Source organism: Sus scrofa, chromosome 8 (genome assembly GCF_054392235.1).
Source record: "Sus scrofa isolate SSC_HxYL_T2T_F1_AM1 chromosome 8, Sscrofa_HxYL_maternal_Yorkshire_Landrace_v2.0, whole genome shotgun sequence".
Taxonomy (NCBI): Eukaryota; Metazoa; Chordata; class Mammalia; order Artiodactyla; family Suidae; genus Sus; species Sus scrofa.
The window spans coordinates 91,723,732-91,746,314 of record NC_139390.1 but is presented as its reverse complement, the minus strand read 5'-3'; the positions used below and the strand labels follow the sequence as shown (position 1 = coordinate 91,746,314).

The 22,583-nt window shown below is 37.6% G+C and overlaps 1 protein-coding gene across 12 annotated transcripts in view; it reads right to left on the bottom strand.

Annotated features, from left to right (window-relative positions):
* INPP4B (inositol polyphosphate-4-phosphatase type II B) overlaps window positions 1-22,583 on the bottom strand; it is a 696,813-nt gene that overhangs the window by 218,232 nt on the left and 455,998 nt on the right. For 9 of the 12 annotated variants that reach the window (XR_014812874.1, XM_003129178.7, XM_084972777.1 and 6 more), the window contains one exon: window positions 18,725-18,804. Coding sequence is in view for 8 of the 12 variants with exons in the window: in XM_003129178.7 (XP_003129226.4) it covers window positions 18,725-18,804 (80 nt within the window). In the remaining 4 variants the exon portion in view is untranslated. Of the gene's footprint in view, window positions 1-18,724; window positions 18,805-19,116; window positions 19,195-22,583 lie in introns of those variants that run through there. The other 3 variants (XM_084972784.1, XM_084972786.1, XM_084972783.1) reach the window with 1 other exon arrangement.

Genomic DNA, 22,583 nt, shown 5'->3' with positions numbered 1-22,583 from the left:
AGAGTTTTTGTTGTTCTAGCATTTATTTTTATCTTACCTCTAATCATTTATTAATCTATCACTCTATTTACTATCTATCAATCTGTCTATCTATCTATCTATATCTATCAATCACTCCATCTATAGATCTATCTATCTATACTTTGCTGAGGGAGTATAGTAAGAAGGACACAGGAGTTGAGAATGTATGAGAAGGAATTGTTTTGTGATTTCTCAGTGCTGAACCATGAAACCTCAGCTGGATAAGAAGAGTGACTATAGGGAGGAGGAATGTAAAGGGTAGAAACAAGACTTTAGGAGCAACTAGAAGAAGCATATTGGAAAGATATGTGATGGAAAGCAGAAAATAGAATATTAAAGTTAAGGATCTGGAGGAATGAGATTAATGACAGGACCTAGGGGATGAGCTCAGGAGTGGGCTGCTGAGGTAGGAAAGAGGAACACCTGAAAGGCCACCGAATCCCAACATATAAAGGAAGAGCAGTGTTGAAGAGACAGAGGGAACTGCAAGTTAGAATCCTCAGGAAACGAAAGGAAGTGACATCTTCAGGTGATCCTAGTAGTGCAGGGAATCCAATGGCATGTCTGAGGCCATGAGACTCAATCCAGGGGAGTTTTCAGAGAATGTTCACCCCAAAGCAAGTATGAAGAGCAGCCACTAGGCAGGGCTGCAGGGGAGAGAGCCAGCTTCCAGCTAAATAAAGAGAAATGATTAAGATTAGGGTATGGGGCTAAGGAAGGACCTCAGGAATCAGAATAGATTTGGGAAGCAGAGGGCACTAGGGCCAGAGTAGGGATAAATGATGGGCAGCTCTGTGGGTGAAGGATGAACTAGGGATCTGGGGCTTCTGCCTGGTGACCAGTCACCTGAGAATGAGTAATGGTTATTGCCTCAGCAAGGAAACTCAGTTTAGCTAGGCAAAATATGTAAGGGCAGACAGGGCAGAGGTAATTTAAAAATACTCTAAAGACCTGAAGTTCTTTGTTTTCTTTTTTTCGGCTTTTTAGGGCCGCACCCATGGCACATGGAGGTTCCCAGGCTAGGGGTCCAATCGGAGCTACAGCTGCCAGCCTACACCACAGCTCATGGTAACACCAGATCCTTAACCCACTGAGCGAGGCCAAGGATAGATCCCAAAACCTCATGGTTCCTAGTCGGATTCGCTTCTGCTGTGCCACAACAGGAACTCCTGAAATTCCTTGTTTTCTAATTTTAACCTGATTTGCTACATAGTCTTAACAATGCATTACTAAATCATCTGGTAATTATTTTTGAGGTCAAAATGTTACTGATTCACAGTTAAAGCAGTCTAGATAGAATAACGAAGATTTCTGCAGAACATTTTTCTTAAAAGTTAGAAAAGTAAAGCAAAGTTCAAGACACCCTGCTATATGGAACCAGTATACTGCTTTTATAAAAGATTCTGAAGCTCAGCAGGAATAAATCAAATATCCTGTACCAACTTTCAACATAAAGTGCATGAGAAAGCAATGACTTTCTCTCCAAATATCTCCCTTTTAAAACACTACTTTAAGATTTCTGATTATAAGAAAGTACATCTATTCATAAGTAAAAGATCTTCATTACACCATTAAAAACATTCAGAAGAGAAAACAAATTGATTTTGGTATTTGGCAGGCTGACATTCTAACAGGAAGTAGAAAGACAGTAAAAATTAAAAGTCACAGGATTAAAATTTTCAATTCAAGAGTGACTGCGATATATCCTTTTGTAAATATTTGAGAACTGAATTGAAGTTTGTGTTCCCAATAAAAGTTTCACTAGTTCTCAATAACCTTGGATGCAGCTCTTTTCTCTTTTATTCCAAGATAAACTCCTCAGAAATCAGTATTAGGATGGAATAAAATCAGAGAATGCTTAGAGCAGAAAGTAAGCTCAAGTTTCACCCAAAACATGCTGAAGAACCTGAGGACCGGAGAGAAATGGAAAGGCTCATGGCCACCTCTCAAGTCAGCAGCAATGCTGATACTTGTCAAAGCACAGTAGAAACCAGAAGCTCACATCTGGCTTTTATTTATTGTATTAATTTTAATTATTTCTGAAAACTAAAAGATACAATTATGGGAGTTCCCTTTGTGGCTCAATGGTAATGAACCAGACTAGTATCCATGAGGACACAGGTTTGATCTTTAGCCTTGCACAGTGGGTTAAGGATCTGGTGTTGCCGTGAGCTGTGGTGTAGGTCGCAGCTGTGGTCAGATCCAGCACTGCTGTGGCTGTGGTGTAGGCTGGTGGCTGCAGCTCGGATTCGACCCCTGGCCTGGGAATTCCATATGCTGCAGGTGCAGCCCTAAAAATAAATAAATAAAAGGCTGCAACTATGGGAACTTTTAAATGTCCTTAAATTTAGCTTCTTAGCCAATACTCTGGTTGTCCTTATTTGAAAAATTCTTCATAGGACTGTGGTGTTTTGGTCCCACTTTCACCAGCCTACTCCAGAACTCTGAGGAAACTTGTTCTCTGAGCCCCCAATCTACCTTCTGAGCAAGAGCCATTTTAAGAGAGTTCCACTTCCTCTTTTTGACTTCGGTGTCTTCTCATCAAACAGCAGCATAAGCAGTCTTGTCCATCTCCTCTGTGTCTTGTCCATCTCCTCATGTTACCTTCTTTGGGTACTGAGTGCACTGTTACTTGTAAGCATAACCATCTCCTTTCACATGTGATCTGCAATGTTCTCATCCATGATACGATTCCAAGGTACTTCTGCCTTGAATTCCTTGCTGTCTGAACCATAATCAGAGAATTGTTTGGTTCTGTGAGGGATGGAAAGGCTTCTCCTGCTGTGTAGCACTGAGAACTACGTCTAGATACTTACACTGCAACACAACAATGGGAGGATAAAGTATGTACACATGTATATGTAACTTGGTCCCAATGCTGTACAGCGGAAAAAAATAAATAGGTAGATAGATAGACAGATAGATAGATAGATAAAAGAAAAGCTTCATTTCACAGCTCCATTCAGAGCCCCCCAAGCTTTACTTCCAGTGGTAGTTCCAATGTGAATTGCACACAAATACAAAACTCCTTCACACTACACTTTGGAAGTTCATGAGTATAAGCTGCACAGACTATCAAAGCCTCTTCAATACAGGCATAGGAACCTAACAAATGATCTCTCTGCTGACTACATGAACTATCATTCCATATTTGAGTGTATGGCAAATATTTTTACCCTGAATTGCTAACCATTTCCAAGCATAGCAATCAGTTCTGCCCTCTTGCCTTCTTCTAAAGTTCTCTTGGTCCTTTTGAAGTAGGCCTTATTCTTGACAACTTTAACTCCATCCCAAGAAGCAGAGACCCATATCTGTGGTTCACCACAGATGTGCAGCAGTGGTGGTAATTTTTACAATTTAATTCTTACTGCTAAAAACAAGAAACCACAGTCAATATAAGAGGAAAATGATTGTAAAGTCTATTCAAAGAACTCTATCAGAATCTGATAACTCTTTGTCTTTGTCTGCTCAGACTATAATAAAATATCCTAGTTTGGGTGGCTTAAACAACAGAATTGTATTTTCTCACAGTTATGGAGGCTAGAAGCCCATGATCAGGGTGCCAGCAAGGTTGGATGCTTGTGAGAAACCTCTTCATGACTTGCAGACAGCCTCCTTCTTCCTGTGCCCTCACATGGCAGAGAGAGAGCAAGCTCTCAGGTGTCTCTTCGTAGAAGAGCACTAATCCCATTGTGAGGGCCCCACCATTATGACCGCACCTAACCCCAATCACTTCCCAAAGACCCCATTGCCAACAAACATCATGGTAGAGTTTAGGACTTCAACAGATATATTTGAGGGGATACAAACATTCAGGGCATAACACTCTTAAAACCTCAAACTGTAAAAATTGTCAGAATAGAACTTCATATTAGTCATTATTCATTACTTTTGATTCAAGCCTAGAGAACTCATTTGAATTACACTGGCGGTCTCTGGAAAGTTTTATCTGAATATGACCTTGACTATTGAATCTGGCTCATCTTCCTTTAAATAAGTCTATTATTGCAAACCTATAAATTATCTTCTCTCTTATTCGTTCTATATTTACATTTTCTCTGGAATTTACCAGCAATATGGTATTGAGCGATTTACTTAATACTTCCAAGCCTAAGTTTCTCATCTATACAACAGTAACAATATTACCTACCTTATAAGATATTTTGGGAGACATCTTGTGCAAACACCCAGTAATTATGATTTTGTTGATGATGGGATTAGTGGTGGAAGCAGCAGAAGAAGTGAGGGGATACAAGTACTAGTAGTGTTTTGGAATCTGGAATATTGCTTGGGTTTATCTTTTGATTATCTTTTGGATTACTGATTGCCAAATAATAGAAATATATATATATAAAGGTCTCTATCCTGATTCTTGGCACAGATCTCCCCAAATCCTAACAATACTCTAAGTGATAAGTGCAATAAGAATATCTTATGTGCTCATGTTTGGTCTGACCATGGTTCCTGACACAGCTCCTTGGACTTTCCTGGGTGATATGAGCATCTTTTCTTCTAATGAGGCAATGATTGTTGGGCTCCTGGGTGGGAGTTGGTCACCAAAAAGACCAAGACAAGATTAGAAAAAATTTTCAACTCCACACCCTATCTTCCATGAAGGGGAGAGGGGCTGGAAATTGAGTGAATACTCAGGCATACCTATTTGATGAACCCTGCATAAAATTCTCAAAGGTATGGGGTTCAGACAGTTTCTCAGTCAGTGAACACGTCCACGTACTGGGAGGGTCGTTCTTCCAACTCCACAGGGACAGAATCTCTTGCATTCAGGACCCTTTCCAGACCTTTCCCTTTGAGATGATAAAATTGGAAAACAAACAAACAAAAATCTGCTTCCTAAAGCTACCTGTCCTGTTAATGCTGAGTTTGGACCACAATTCTTAGGAGTGATGTGACTTGGTTTTCAGTCTTAGCTAATGTAAGAGGTTATCTACACAGCCATCACACTGTCTGCACTGCAACTTCATGAGTTAGCTTTATGCTCTGATCATTCTTTTATATGACAAAGTAGAAAGGGGACCTCTTTTCCTCGAATGAGTATTCATGTGCTGGTGTAAAATGTTGCTTATTCTCTACTCTCAGCCTCTCCTCCAGCATCAGAGTTGCCCAGGACTCTACTCTTAAAATTAGTTCCAGAAGGAAACCCTCCTTATTCCTTCCCTGGAAATTCATTAATCTTCTTTTCTGATGACATTTCTCTATTAGGTAGAAAGCTTTCAAAGAGGAATCCACTAGTAGGATGTAAATAAGGAAAGGAACTTTACAGAGAATATGTATTCCCATTTTTATTCACCTTACCCTAAAACTCAAAGAAAAGTTGGCTGCCTCATCATGTCTCTGACTAGCATGTTTGAACTCAGAGAATTTATAATGATGACCTCTAAGAAAATAATAAAATTTCATAACAAATACTATGAAACCAATTATATGTGTTTTCCCTCCCTGTGAGGAGCCTGCATATATCCTTTAATATCTCAATATATTTTTCCAACGAATTTGGCAAGAAAGATAGCATCACTCATATAGTACGTGTTTCAAGGAATAGTGAGGGTTCAAGGGAAGAAGAGATGGCATGAAAGAAAGAGAAAATATTTAAATGAATATAAAGGGATTCTTTTCTTAAAATCTCCTTATGAACCCATAATTTAAGCTCATCTTCAGTGACATGATTACCATCAGCAAACAGATGAAGAAATGTAAGAAATTCCCTCCAGTGACACCAATGGAACTCTTCACTTCCTCCAGTGTTACAATCACAGGCCAATCCTTAAAGTGCTCTAAAGGTTATATCACTTGGCCATAGAAGCCATTCGTATTTATTGGTACTAAAGCTAAGTCCCAGGAGCCACGAACTTAGTGTTAGTTGGCACTTTGCCCAACAAACAAGCAAACCCCCAAACTGTTAGAGGCTCTCTCTCCTACTTACTGTGCAGGTCCCTGGAAAATCTTCAGTTTGATTCTAGATAAGAGGAAAAATAATCCCCCTATACACCATTGCTAAGTTTAGGATTGAAATGCTTAAACCTGCTTTGAATTAGAGAAAGCTCATTGATGTTGGGGAAGATAAAAATAAAGTAAAATTCAAGTTATCTGCTCTGGTCTTTGATGGATATGAGGATTAGACCAAGTTTAATATGGCATCCTAAATTTGCTTTTAGCAATTAATTTTTATATTAAGCTCTAAAGGAATGTGTTTGTTTACTTTCCAATTTATATGTGTGAACATCAGAAAGAAGTAGCTTACAACATGTATCTACAAGCAAAATTGGTCCTTTCACTTGCTTGTCATGAAATATATGCCCAGTAGCACTTAGATCAGGTCCAATTAAGCCTGTACTCAATGAGTTCAGTTAATTTTTAAATCTTACTTTCTATGTAAGATGGTAAATTGCCCAATAATGTGACAAACTCATCAGTGCCATACAATGTATAAAGAAGGACCTTTAATTACCTAACATTTTTTAGCAAATTTCAATAAACTGAAGTACATTGATCAAGGGACCCCCTGGATCACCAATAGGTTGAGCCCATTGCTAGAAGCAACCAATCCCTGTTGTAGCACAACCTTGAGGAAAACAATTATCTTATATTGGTGTTAAAATTAGTTAAGTGAAGCAAAATAAACGTGCCTGTTCTCTTCTTTCTCCCCTCTTATTCTACACCTTTTTATCTTTGATCTCATACTTATCTTCTACCTTCTTAAAACCTTTTATCATAGGACTGTGTGCTTTCTAGTTTTCCTATCTTTCATAAATAAAATTGTGTCTTCTTTTTCCTGACTCAATTCTTTATCTTACCAAAGTCTTACTGCAAATAATCTTATCCCACCACATTTATGAGACACCATACTATATGCCCCAGAACAAGAAATATCAGTGAATTTTCACTTACTGGATTGGGGCAGAGAATCTAGGCTAGAGCATGCTAGGGAAATAGGTTCTCAAGGAGCAGGTAACTTCCAACAGTTCCTTAAAGATGGTACCTCCCATACAGCTCACTCATATTTATTAAGTAGAACTGACAAGGTGTAAATGGAAAAGCAAAGCCAAATCTCCCTGGGAACACAGTTAAGAATAGTGACCTTCCAGTGATCATTAAGCTTGTGTTAGCTGGAGCAAGAATAATGAGTTCTGACCTGCTTCTTCAGGCACTCACTGAAAAGCCTGATGAGAGAAAACCCATCAGTTGGGTCATAGAAAGTTGAGGAGCCCTGGGTAGCAGGTGACAACCAGATCATTTCAATGAAATGCCTGAAGACTACTGCCCTTCGGTTCCAAAGTAGAGTAAATATGGAGAATATCATGGGCTTCAGATGGGTAAGACCACCCCGGGAAATGGACAGCAAAAAGGGGGTGGGGTGGAAATAACCAGACATCAGTGTGGGAAAGGTGCACCATCGACACATACAAACACTGGGGCTCTCTCTTGCTGGCTGAAATTGAAACTGAGATCAAAACCCTGAGAAGAAGGGTTTCCAAAGAAATACAGAGACTGACTGCACCTTAAGAAAGTGTTCTGTGCTCATAAGCCACTATAAACGACAAAGGAAGTGGTGATCAGGGCCGGGGGTTATATGTGCGGTTGCAGATGAAGCTAAAAAGCAGTCTTACTCTCTTGTGTCTCTTGGCCGAAGTTTTTGCAAAGTTAGTTTCTTGTTCATGTTTGTGGCGGGGGGTGGGGCAGGAAGACATATAAAGTTTAAGGCAGAAAAAAGAGTGGAATCCGATGAAAACTGTAGAAAAGATGAGTTGAAAATGATGCTGAGATTTTTAGCTCGGGCTCCACTTGGGGTCCCGAATCCTTCTTAGTTTAAACAAGAAAGAAACAAGCACCAAAAGGCAGAACTTTCAAGAGCAGACTCAAGTTCAGTCTGCGGTAGTTCCACTTACTATTAGGTGACTGTTGAAAATCAGTGTGTGTCCACTTATGGAGGTTTAAAAGGAATCGTCAATGAACATAAAAGACAGAGCGTGTATTTTGTCACTCCCTCCCCCTTTCCACACATTCCGTACAAATTTCACAAACTGGTATCTATACAGGCCCTGGCATGGGCGTAAAATGCCACCCAAGGGTTGGCAGTGCCTGTGGGACAACGGGGGTCGGGGTGGTGATGGGAGAAACCGAGGTGCGGGGTGTGTGTAGGACGAAGTGTTCATTTGGACGAGGGCCACAGGCCTGCCGACAGAGGTGTGTGTTAGAGAAAATGCCCCTGGTGGGAAAAAGAGGATGAACAGATACAGAAAATGTGTGCATGTATTTCTCTGGAAAACAGCTGGTTGTTTTGATCATTCCAAAGCAGCATTTTCTAAGCAAGGCAGTGTTTTTCTTGGAACACCGCATCTGATAAGCTGTTAATAGGTGTTCCATGCAGAAAGCTGCTTGGGTTCAAATTAGTTACAGAAAAGCTATAGGCAACATCCTCGGAGGGTCCCCAAAGCCTCGAGATTAATGAAGGCTCTGAGAAATCCTACAATAGGGTCACCCTCTTCACTTTTTTTAAGACTGTTTTTTCAAACGTACTTGCCATAAAATACCTGCATTCAAAGAACACATAATAACTGAAGCGGTACCGGTGTTCCCAATGACATTCTTTGGAAAAAAGCTGATATAAATGTGTCCAGAGCAGCAGAAATACAGGAGGATGATGATGAAACTAACTTTGGTAAATATGGGCAAATCCAATACACAATTTTCAGCTCAAATCTAATTCTTTGCAGGACTAATCATTCCTGTAAATTATCTTCAAAGCTAAATTAGCTCTCAGACTTCTTAAGCAGGTAGGTCTTTGTGTACGGATAGAAACTTTATACCATTTGCATTTTAAAAACGGGAAGGTTTCAGGCTTTTCTCTACAAATTGAGGAGCTATTGAAGTCTACTCTAAGTACGCACTGTCCCTTCACTGACTGAAAACTCTAATTTGCAATCTGACAAATAGACATCTCTTGAATAATGCAAACTAAGGAAGTGCTAATTGGTTTCCATGGTCATACCTCCCGCCTCATGAAAATGGATTAGGAACATAAAGAAAAAATGCAGACTGTACCACTGCATTATTTAAAAGATAAATGAAAGTCTAGTTGGATGAAATGGAAAATAATAATATTGATGAAGATGATCAATTTAATAGTAGGAGACAAGGATGATGGGCACCTGCTTTGCACTGGAGTTTTGTTTTGTTTTGTTTTGTTTTGTTTTCAGATGGATTGTGTCCAATTTGTCTAATTCTCACCTGGGAACAACAAAAACAACATCAAAAAAAACCTAAGGCTAGAGAAGCCAGTCAATAAAAGAAAAATAATAATAATAATTACAGCTAACAATTATTGAGCACTTACTATGTGTTGGGAACTGCTATAAACATTTCATGTTAGTAATTCTTGCGAGCTGAGGCTGTGAGATGGGCACCACTGCCATCTCCATCTCACAGATAAGAAAACTGAGTCTCAGTTCAGCCATCCTGCTAGGCAATAAAAAAGCCAGGATGCGGGCTCAGGTAGATCTCTAAATCCCATACTCTTACTTCTCAACTGTCCTAAGCCCATGATACTCGTTTACTTTGCATTCTCTGATTTCATAAATTAATGTCATTTTAACAGTTATTACAAAGCAGTTCATGTTAGAGCCTTTCGATAATTTTAGGCAGTCTTGTTTCTGAATGGCATTAATGCAGTTCCATATAAGAATGGGATCCTTTTCGGAAGCAAATGCCCCTACTTCAATTTTTGATGTCTCCCTTCCCTCTCACAGTCCAGTCCTCAGAAATGTCACTTGAATTTATTTCTGTAGACAGTTTGTGATAGATTCAGCAATAAAATGCATTGGTAAACTCTAAAGGCAATTGAGACTGTGTTACTTCTATGAATCTCTGTTCCGATTTCAAGGGTATATTGCTAAAATTTCAAGTCAAAACAAATTTCATATTTTTCCCAACTCTATTGGAATGTTGCCTGTTTCAACCAAAACTTTCCCTATGCCTCTTGCTGGTTAGTTGTCCCCCTGACAAAAAGCCAAATCTGACATCAGAGTGATTAAAGCCAGAACTTAGGTTTCAAGGAAGCATCCATTGCTCAGATCATAAAATTGTTACATCCAGATCAAAGATTACAACCTCCTCTCTGCCACTGATTGATTAAAAAAAAACAAAAACAAACAAACAAAAAACTAATGTCAGATTTTAAGAAAGAACTGCAACAAACTAAGCTCTCAAACTAAGCAAAGCATTAAGTTATGGGTGAAGGAATTAGTAAGTTTAATGCAAGAAGCAAGGAAAGACAGTCTTTACAGAGTGCTCTTCCCTCACACCCATGGCCATACGTGAATGGCCAGACATGGAACTTCACTGCATTTATTAATTAATTGCCCAGTGTCACCCTAGGAGGGAGGTTGTTAAGGCTTCAATTAACAAATGTAAGAGAATAGATACCATGCCTAGAGTGACACAGTTGGTGACCAAGCTGGGACTTGAACCCAGGTCTCATGGAAAAGTCTGGTGCTCTTTCTACTAGATTACATTCCTTTCTGAGTTTAAAAAAAAAGAGAGAGAGAGAGAGAGAGAAGATTTAAAGTTGAGCAAGAAAGCTGCTTTCAAATGCCCTCATAGAGAAAAGGCATGAGATTTGTTTTACTTAACTCCATGAAGGCAAGCTGGGAACATGGCAAGCAATAAAATTTGGTAAAATTTGGGATAAAAGAGGAGCACTTTCTAACACTGAAGATCTTTCTAACATCTTTCTCAGCATTTTCTAACGTCTTTCTCAGATGAGAAAATGAGAAAGATGTACGGTCTCCTGACATTGAGTTCCAGGTCACTAAGGGGCCCAAGAAGAAGCTCAAATGCCCAGGTTTCTTCTGACCTCTCAAATTATTTAATACTAAAATTCTAAACAAAATACACATTCTCCAGGAAATCCTTGATATCAAGAACCCTTCTTCTCTTTTAATTTCCATCCCGTCCCACATATGTGACCTTAGAAAATCATATTGTTGTTTCTTGTTTTGCTTACTAGTCAAAGGGAAATAATTTCACATTTCACATACACACTGCTATATAAAATAGATGATGAATGGGAACCTACTGTATAACACAGGGAAATCTACTGAATAGTTTGCAATAACCTATAAGGGAAAAAAGAATGGATATATTTATATATATGACTGATTCACTTTGCTGTACAACCGAAACTAATATAACACTGTAAATCAACTCTACTCCAATAAAATTAAATTAAAAAAAAAAAAACCAAAACACCTTCTGAGCAAGGCTGTTAGAAGATGCACACTGAGGTCCATGGAATGACTGGCCAGTGGGGACCTGCTATATCGCACAGAGAACTCTATCCAATGTTCTATGATATATCTATGTGGGGAAAAAAATCGTAAAGAGAATGGATGCATGCATATGTATAACTGAATCACTTTGTTGTACAACAGACATTATCACAACCTTGTAAATCAACTATGGCTTCACTAAAAATTTTATTAAAAACACTGAAAAAAAGATTCAATAAAGAGTTCCCATTGTGGCTTACTGGGCTAACAACCTGACTAGGATCCATGAGGATGCGGGTTGGATCCCTGGCCTCGCTCAGTGGGTTAAGGAGCTGGAATTGCTGTGAGCTATGGCCTAGTTCACAGATCCTGTGTTGCTGTGGCTGTGGCGTAGGCCTGAAGCTATAGCTCTGATTCAACTCCTAGCCTGGGAACTTCCATATGCCAAGGGTGTGGCCCTAAAAAGAAAAAAAAAAGATTCAACAAGATAAGACATTTGAAATGCTGGACCCATCATAAACCTCTAATAGTGTTAGTTACCAGTTCCTACATATCTATGAGGTCTGAGTCAGTGTCAGAATCAGAGGCACTGTCTTGGAAGAGCCTCCTGTCTTCATTTTGAATCATGTCGAAGGCCAGGTGAATAAAGCATTGCAGGGCTATCACGCTCTCCCCATATGTGTCCATCTGGATCAAGCATGAGTGTGCCTTTGCTACTGAGGTGCATGTTTTTCTGCTTGGCTTATTCCCAAAGGGGCAGGGGTGGGGGTGGGGAGCGGGGGGGAGGGGGATCCGTGTCCTTATGCGTTGCTTTCAGAGTTTAGAATGTGGATTTTAGGAAAACATCAACACCATCCTCATCCCCTAACGTTTCCATTGGTGTATTTAATAATGTTTAGTACTATTCTGCTTAAAATGAATCACTGATATGCTTTTGTCTCTCTAAGTAGGCTTTTTAGCCACTAGTCAATGTCTACTCTCCTTATTTAACATAGAAAATATTTTAGACATAAGATTTAGTGTGGTGGAAACATCAGGGCTTTCCGCAGTAATCCTACTTTTTCATACTTGGAAAAGCTAACTGGAAGAGAGTTTTAAAAGAGAGAAAAATATATTCAAAATATGCATGATATTAAGATGCTTGAATGAGATTTTTTTTTAATCATCTCTGAAGTTAAGGTAAATATTAATATGAAAACATTCTGTTATAGAAGTATTCATCACACATACAATTTTAAAGTCTGTAAATTGGTGCTTAAGCATTATTTGCATGCGGGAAAAGAGCAGTAGTACTAGGAAACGAAAAAAAGTTTAATTACACTTCAAATGAAAAACAAATTTATCATTTAAAACTCTTATACAATCTATGGCCAAGGTTGATTTCAGGTTACTGTGGGGATTCAGATGTATTCATGCATTCCAGAAACAAATTTATTTGAATGCACTGCCTTATGGCCTACAGAACGTAACTCAGCTCCCAACCTGAAGATGCTAGTGACAATTTCATTTTTTTATCACTCTGAGTAATCTTGGGTTGAAAACTGCATGTCATAGTCTATGGAGCTGCTTCTTTACATTGCTTCCAGCTCTGAAGATAAGAACATGCTTTTGGGAGACTAAGTTAAAAACATGTGGGATTTTTCTTGTTTTCCTATATTTAGAAATAAAATGAAAGTGTGTGTGTGTGTGTGTGTGTGTGTGTGTGTGTGTGTGTGTAAGTAAGGAGGTTAAATTAAGCAAAATACCAAAAAACAAAACAAAACAAAACAAAAAAACCTAACCTTAAAGACCTCATAATTTGGATCTTACCTTTTCCAAGACAACATGTTTTACAACACTAGAAAATAAGTAGTCAAGGTTTGTGAGAAAGCAAAATAGTACTAAAATAATATAAATGTACAAAGGCATATCTGTCCATGCACTCTATGAGATAGTTGCTTGAATATATACACACATATAAATGTTACAGAAAATAAGGAAAATATGAAAACAAATGATGGAAGCTCATTGTTTATTTTCTTCAGAGACTCTCCTATTCATCTGTATATTATAAAACATGACACCAGATATTTAGCCAGGTCCATCAAAGCCTTAGGTTGTGTGTTACGTGACGGCATTACTGTAAATGTGGCAGAAGGAAGAAAAAGGAAACACAAATTCTCTTTTTTATGAATAAATTCATACACATCTGCATTCAGGAAAAGACTGTAAACCAACCCTAAGGGAAAAAATAAACATCAGTTAAAAAAAAAAAAGAAAATTTTGTTACATCCACTTTGATAAAATTACATAAATGTTTGCTGAATTTGGGGGAGTTACATGTAGAAGCTTACAAAAGGAATAAGAAAGCAGTTGTTAACATGACCTGAAAGTTTCTGTGACAAGACCAACACTGAAATAAATGTGAATCCAAGTAAGGTTTTTGGGTTTTCGAGCAAATTACAACCTACCAGTCACCATTACTCTGAAAGGTGCTTGTCTCAGATACACTCTGATGCTTAGACTGCATTATATTCACTAATTTACGTGGGTTCCACTTGGAAATAAATGGTATCAGGCTAATACTGAGCATCCATCAAAATATAAGAAAGTCATCTGGGTGAATCAAAATTCCAGCAAATAATTACTGACCTCTACTACTGTGACAGAAATACGAAATTAAATTTTACAATTAAAGCATTATGAAAAAAAAATTTTTTTCTCCAAAAAATATAATGTAAAATGGAGAAGAAAGCAAGGATTCTATTAGATCGTTAGCTACCTACCAGGCAGGAAAATAAAAGCAAAACAAGCTTTGGAGTCAGACCAAACCAACTTCTAATCCTACTTATCCAATTAGCAGCTGTGGACTCTTCGACAAGTTTCTATGAAATAGGGATGATAAAAGTGCATGGGTTAAAAAAGACAATGGAGGAAAACACCTAACACAGCCCTTGCATGCTAGTAGATGCTCAATTAATAATGAGATTGTTTTTTCATTAATGGTATTATTAGCAACATCAACCAGAAAATACGGACCCTGCTGCTATTTTAAAATTTTGGTAAAGAACACATCACTGTAGACAGCATATGAAAAATCTGTGATAAATGCTTGCTGAATGAACCAGCACTGAATAAGGAACTGTGAGGCAACAAAGCTTAGACAAGGTCAAAACACTTCTACCTGTCTCAGTTCTCCTGAGAAGGATTTTCTAAGAAAGAACTTTTACCCTCCCCTATTTTTTCTGCTTTTGTGATTGTTTGACCACTTTAAGAGCAATGTAATTTTTCCCCTGGCCTTGAGCACCATCCCAGAGACAGATCTCCTTCGTTCTGTTAGGGAATCCTACAACAGCATTATGATGTTCTAAATGTCTGCTTATTATGATCCCAAGAGACTCAGGGAAGGTTGGTAAAGGAAACAATTGTTAGGTGCTCAGGTAGTAAGCCAGGTCTGGGGCTATGGTTGTGGAGTGAGAATCGATTCCCCAGGCTTCCTCGGTCTCCACCTCCCCATCCCTGGCCCCCCTGGCTTAACCTAGCAGGCTTTTTCTCAGTTTCTGTCATCATGGCTAACATTCCTGAGTTTCCCATGGCCTGGTAACACTCGTTCTGTCTTAATTTAGTATAAAATGAAGCACTGTGGAAGACACCTTGAACCAGTGGTCCTGGACCTGAGTGCTGGCTTTGTTCTGCTATTACGAAGTCGCATGATGTATGACAGGTTTTAACTAGATAGCAGTTTTCTCCTTTCTCAAAGGAGACAAGAAGGGAGTCCTCAAGAGCATAGACTTTATAGGCAGCAACGTGTGGCTTCATACCCTGGCTTTCCTACTTAAGACTTAACGAACCTGTCTACAGAAAAGAAACAAACTCATGGACATGGAGAACAGACTTGTGGTTGCCAAGGGGCAGCGGGGGGAGAGAGGGGGAAGGGGGATGGATTGGGAGTTTGGGGTTAGTAGATGCAAACTATTGCCTTTGGAGTGGATAAGCAATGAGATCCTGCTGTACAGCCCTGGGAACTATATCTAATCACTTTTGATGGAACATGATGGAAGATAATATGAGAAAAAGAATATGTCTGTGTGTGCGTATGTATGTATGACTGGGACACTTGGCTGTACAGCGGAAATTGACAGAACACTGTAAATCAACTATAATAAAAAAGTATTGCAAGGTAAAAAAAAAAAAGACTTAAGAGCATTGTAACTTTGTGGCACTTAACTGCTTTTTACACCTCAGTTCCCTAATTTATAAAATGACAAAAATCATAACATCAGAGGCTAATTTGTTAAAGGGCAATGAAACAAATACTTATCACTAACATACTTATCAGCACATAAAGCATAAGTATTTCCTAGTATCTTCCTACTCCACCTCTCTCCCTATTATCTGTGCTATTACTGTCATTAATATTATTATAAGATTATTCAGTTTCTTTCATGTCTATAATTGTAACCCTCTATACGAGAACCTAGCTTGTTTCCAGTATAGTGCAGGAGTCAGGAATATATGGCAATGAACTAGAGAACAAAATCATAAAGTGATTCAGATCTGAAAGAAGTCAGAAGAGACAGGAGGTACCAATCTATACGAGCAAAACAAAGCAGATAATATATAAAGGTAAAAGGGTTAATTTTAAATAAAGAGACCAAGTCCAACTGGGATGTGAGAACACCTAGACAGAAATTTGGTAACTGTGCATTTAAATGAATATGACTTCTAGAATTAGGAGCCACCTTCCATATCAGAGGCAGTCTGCCCAATATAAGCAAACAAGTGTTACTCTGCAATTTCAAAAATGCACATTATATTTCATGAAATTTGAGTCTAAATCTATAAACAAGACACACACTCACTTCTTGCCCTTTTGAGTCTTCTGTGGTTAAGAAAATATTCAGTTCAAGGTTCAAAAATTCCAGCTCACAGCACATAGGACAGAGTAGCCCCATTAAACTACCGTGTCCCATGGAACTAGTTTGAGAGTTTGAAATCTGAATTATCTGACAAGTAGGTACCCAAAGGGGCCATGAATACAAATGAAACTAGGAAGATTTGGGGACCCTCACCATCAAAGAACACTGCTGACACACAGCCCTTATTTCTAGGAATTTGTTTTATAGAAATCTGAGAATTCAATTGCTTTAAAATTAACAACTCAAATATAAAATGAATAGAAGTCAGATGTTGTCAGTGCAAAGGAATATGAAAAACAAAACCAAACTAACAGCCAGAAAATGCTCCCCTGACCTAATGTTCTTCCAACTCCATACTTCAGAGACTGCCGAGTCAGTGGAAAGAAAATAAATTAGGACAGATGTAAAAACACAAAGCAGCAGAAATCTAAAGGTTAAGACAAGTCTACAATGTGCCTTGTTCACAGGGAGACATCCACAAATTTGGCAAAGAGTGAAACGGGAAAAAAGTAATAATCTAGCCATTTCAACACTGGCTTCTGAACACTCTTTTTTCCAGAAAATACAATTCTTTTGTTACTGAATTTGTTTCCTATTTATACAATCAAAATAAAATGAATAGAAACCAGGAGTAGTAAAATCAAAAGTGGAAATATGTCTTGATTTTCTCTAGACCTGGAATTCTAAGTGTAATACTCTGAACCAGATCCTTTTCTTCCTGTTCTCCCTCTCAGGTATTGCGTATGTTCGCAGATTTTCATTTCAATAGAATATCTGGACCCTTGATGTTTGTTTGAAAGCCAGCGTTTAAATGGTATGCCCTCTGCTGCTGATGTTAATGGCAGTTATGATGCTATCAGTACTGCAGTTAGTGATCAGCAAGGTGAGGAATAAAGAGCCATGCATCTTCCACAGAAAATCTGTGACCCGTTAGTGTTTCTCAGCCACTCGATGTCTGACATCTCACATCACGAATCCAGGGGCACTTAGGTCAAATCTAACTGCCATGCTAGATGGGTAACAGATATCCTCTAGGACATCAGTGACAGTGAGACATAGACATTTTAGCTGGCACTGACACATTTTAGACAGAAAATAATCCCCGCCAAAATTTATTGGAAATAACATCAAAAAACTATAAAGATTTCTGAATGTCTTCCCAAATAAAATACAACAACAAAAAGTAGCATGTTTAAGAGACACAGCCCAAAGGAAGCCAAAAAGAAGATGACCTCATTCGAACCTATCAATATTTAGTTTTTTCTGCATGGATATGAATGATTTGAAATTATTTTATAGCCTCTCAAGTCAAAATGGTAAACTGTAAGGATCAGGAAAAAGGAGAAAAGGAGACAGCTAGCAACAGATTCCAGCATAAGCCATGGCATCTATACAGAAATAAACTGGTTACAATGGGTCCTTGGGGGCCAGGCAGAGAGCAAACAAACTTAAGATACATTGTCTGTTAAGAGTGGGCTTTATGTTTCATCAAAAAAAAAAAAAAAAAAAAAAAAGAGCAGCTTAAGATTTACAGTGTTCTATACAACTTTTATATTCATTCATATAAGTATTGCAGAGCAGTATTCTCTATGTATACATAATTTAAAAAGTATTATACAGTTAGAAAATAACCTACTAGGTTGTCTAACTTTTAATGAAGTTAAAAAGAACTGATTATTCTATTTAATACTATTCTTGGTATTGAAATGCTGTGCAACTTTACATCCTTTGCACCCAAACTACTTGTATTCATACTCAAAATCATCTCTGATCTGTTATCTGTTACAATATGAATCTGTCCAAAGTTTTATATTTAAGAGTATAGCAACAAAATAAGCTTTAAAAAGAGAATAATCAGCTCACCCTTCATTATCATAAATCACAATGTTGTTTCTAACAACACAGAAACTTACTTGATTTAAAAAGTAGCATTTTGATAAGTAACAGAAATATTATTTAATAACATGCCCATCATTTCCACTTACTTTCTTACTTTCAGAGTTTCATTATTTTTTGAAACTTCATCATGTTTTGAAATTTCATTTCAAGTTTCATCACTATTTTTTATGAGTATAGTTGCTTGCAATATTGTATTAGCACAACCTAGCGATTTGATATTTTTATAGATTATGCACAGCACAGAGTTGCTATAAAATTATAGACTATATCCCTATGCATTATATTACATCCCTGTGGTTTATTTATTATATAACTGGTAGTTTACAATACTTAATCTCTTTCCCCTTTTTCTTCCACCCCGACCCCTTCCCCTTTGGCTACCACTAGTTTGTTAATAATGTCATTTTTTTTTCCCTACAAGAGCTGATAACCTTTGACAATCTGAAACACAAACCTGAATGTGAACTTGAATAATTGCTCTTTCACTGTAACTTGATGCAATGAAAAATGCAAGCTATTTGAGAGCTGACATCTAAACATCTTCAAGAATTGGAGCTTTCAAACCCAACCAGTCTTCAATAAATATCATAAGCTGTTAACTTGAACAGCATTGAGACCCACCTCAGGCTCAGGGCCAGCACCTGCTCCTTGGACTTCAGCAGCTCCCCCACTTTAAAACTGGCATAGCCCAGGAAGCTTCGCTGAAAATAAGAGAGAATGGTTTGCATTAACCTTGGAAGTTCTAAATATTGTGAGTCACACCAATCACACAACATTAGTCTTTAGAATAAAATGTTAAATCTATTAGCCTGACAAATAGTTCACTGAGAGAACTACAACTATCAGTAGTATATACCTACTTTACAGGGCAAGGTTGAGGGGTGCAAGTGAATTCTTCTCATTAAAAAAAAAATTAGATGTCTAACACAGAAGCCAGGACTTTTTCATGAATAAACATTCTCCCTACATGAAAACTGAGGTAAAAGAAAACATGACAAACTTTCAATATTTACCAATGCTGTCGTTGCTCTTATTAGAATTCCTCAAGTCATGGGCAGCAACAACTCTGAATTCCAGATATGAGCAAATCTGCTAGTTGGAGCTATTTTTATGTGGGACTCTGTATAAGTTATAAATAGAAATGCTATATTTCTCCCCCATCACAGCAATGTTTAAAAGCATTTGTTTCCTTTGTTATTTCTACACTAGCATGGGACAATTTCATTCCAACACGCAAAAAAAAAAAAAAAAAAAAAAAAAGGAATGGTATTTATTCAGTTACATTTTCTAAAATTGCTTTTTTAACCTATCACACTGGGTGTTGACGATCTATGAATATATCTACCTTCTACACTCTCTGACTCATAATATAAAGAATAAAGCACTAAATTGGTTTTTCTTTTCCAGGATAAAAAAAAATCTTTCATTTCTTTTTAATATTCCTGGCTACTTGTAATTTTAAAAGTCACAATATTGTGGTCTATCATAAATAGGATTTCTCATTCCCTTTCAAGGTCAAGATGTAAACATGCGAATACCAAACCCATTTTATAACCTATACCATTACTGCCTAACACACTGTAATACTTTACAAGAAATCTACACTACATCTTCTAGAACACTCTCTATGCAGAGATCTGTTACCAGCCTGCACTAGAGTAAGAGGCTGGATTTAAGTCAACTGGTCTTTTCTGAGGAAAGCGTGCAGCTATTCCATATATATTAAAGGCTGCAACCACACAAAACAATTGCTGAGCACAGGGAAGAAAATCTTCAGGTCAGAATTTTTCTAAGTCTTTTCAAAGTTCAGCTTAGAACTGGTTCAAAAGTCTCCCCTGCTTAATTTAACTCATGCTATTTTATAATGTTCTGAAATATTTATTTTGCTTATTATTTTAAAAAATACATTGATTGAAATATAGTTGATTTATAACGTGTTAGTTTCAGGTTACAGCAAAGTGACTCAGTTATATTACATATACAATGTATGTATTATATACATACATTATACATACATATATATATATATACACTTTTTCAGATTCTTTCCCCTCATAGGTTATTATGAAATAGTGAGTACAGTTCCTTATGCTGTACAGTAGGTCCTTGTTGGTTATTTATTATATATTGCAGTAGTGTGTATATTTTAATCCCAAACTCCTAATTTATCTCTTCCCCCTCCATTCCCCTTTGGTTCCTCTTAGGTAACATAAATTTGTTTTCCATGTCTGGGAGTCTACTTCTGCTCTGTAAATAAATTCATTTGTTTCCTATAAGTGATATCATAAGATATTTGTTTTTCTATAACTTACATCACAAAAGTCTTAAAGGCAAACCTTTGAAACATAAGTCAGTTGTAAAGTTGGAGGTGCCTATATGTTAGCGATATAATCAACCCAACTAATTTACTCAAAACTCAAAGAGCTGGTTTAGACACCACGTCACCAAATCCTGCATAACATTAAGACTAAATTATTAGGGGAAGAAGGTTTATGTGAAAACAGAGGATTTGTGGAAATAAGCTCTGATGATATGAGTGATGAATAGAGAGTGAATCAAGGCAGAAAAGGAAGTCCACGAGCTGTCTGAACAAAGCCTGCAGAAATTGAAGGTGACTTTTCAGCAAGGGGCAGAGAGAGTCTAGCAGAGATCCAGGTGGGCAAAAGTTACTTATGCCACCTCATCAGACACCCTCGAGAACACCCCCATGTAAAAGAGGGTGCCTCCCTGACACTGACGCTGCTAGCCTTGATTTCTTATCCTGTTGTATTTTTTTCTATTTTTGCTTAAATACTACGTATTTTAGTGCCTTAATTTGTCCCCTCCCAAAAAAAAAACTTGACATTTGAACTTCCACAACAAGCTTTGTTTCCTGATAAACCCCTACCGCCTAACACACATTAGGTGTGTGATAAATAGTTACTGACAATAAATGAATGAATGAATAGCATAGACACTAGCTTTCAAGTAAGTTATTCTATTACATAAAGGAGAAATGCTCCTTCTGCAGATATTTATAAACTACTATAATTTACTGAACTGTAAGAAATCAAAACAATCTTTTAGCTTGCAGATTGTATACTGTGGTCGTGAATTTCCCTTTAGCATTTTGTATTTTAGAGAGATGTCTGGCTTCCTCTTTCACTCGTAATTAGGGGTTTTAATTTAAATTCATTATCCTCACTCGAAGAAAATTCTTAACCTATCAGAAACGTCATGGTGTCCCACAATTTCAAGTTATTTCTTCTCTTTGCCTTTGGAGATTTTGAAAGTATGGATGGTATTAGAATTAAGAAAACAAATTGCACATGCCATAAATGATACTGTGGTCTTTTCGGCAATAAAAGCAGCAGATGTCCCAGACTAGAATGCTGCAGGGAGAGACAGGTGGAGTGACTATTTTCAGACACGTGCTACAGACACACCAGGAGGCACAGCTGCAAGTAGTCTGTGACCACAAGCCACTGAATGTCCCTCCTGCCCACCAGACCAAGGGCTCCTGTGGAAGCATGACCTTGGATGGTCTATCTTCCAGCTCAGCCCAGCACCCAGAGCTACAGCTACACCATGAGTGCTTGCAGTGTGCCAAAAATAATGCCTGTGCGTCAATCTTTTCCATCACAACTGTCAGCCACATGCTTAATCTTCAAGGATAATAAGAGAGCTTACAGAAATCACACAGCCCGTTACAAACAAATTTAAGTAATGACATGATAGCATTACATAAAGAAAATGTGTCAAACTAAAGGAACTGTTATTTAGATATAAATATTCCCTTATTTATTCTAAAAATAACTGTACATTGGGACTACAAGTTGCATAAAATGCATTAATAAAATCCCCCAATTTAAAGACAGTATATATAATTGTTTCACATTACAGTAGCTAACAATGGATTTGCCTATATGTTGACTTTCTAGAAGGTTTTTAATGTGTTTGTTTTACTTCAATATAAATAAAACAAGGTCCCTCTCTCTACATCCCCTATTTTGGAAAACACATCATTAATTTACATGAATATTCACTGGTCTCCTGACAAAAGAATGAGGTAGAGGGAAAACAGGCTTTTCTATTTCTGAAATCTTAATTCCCATGGAGGGAAAGTAGCACACAGTGCTAATGTAAAAGAATAACTTAATACAGAGTTATTTTATCTTTACTGTCACCTTAATCATTAATATAGAATTTAAGAGAATTATTTTTAAATGTGTTTATATTCCAGATATAACTCAAGGAAAATATTTTCATCTCTCCTTCAGTGTTGCGTCCAAAATTCTCATCCTAAAGGTTTTAAACTCGGAGTTCCAGTACCAGGGAGAAAGTTTTTAAAAAATGTAAGTGTCACTAGAGCTGGAAATCTGAAGCGTAGTTCTAAATCAATGATTATGTCCAAAAATGGAAATCTGGGCAATTAAATCGCTTCTCCCAGCCCCTAGGTTGGCTGTCCACTGTCAGCACCTTTTTTTCTGTCTCCTCTCTC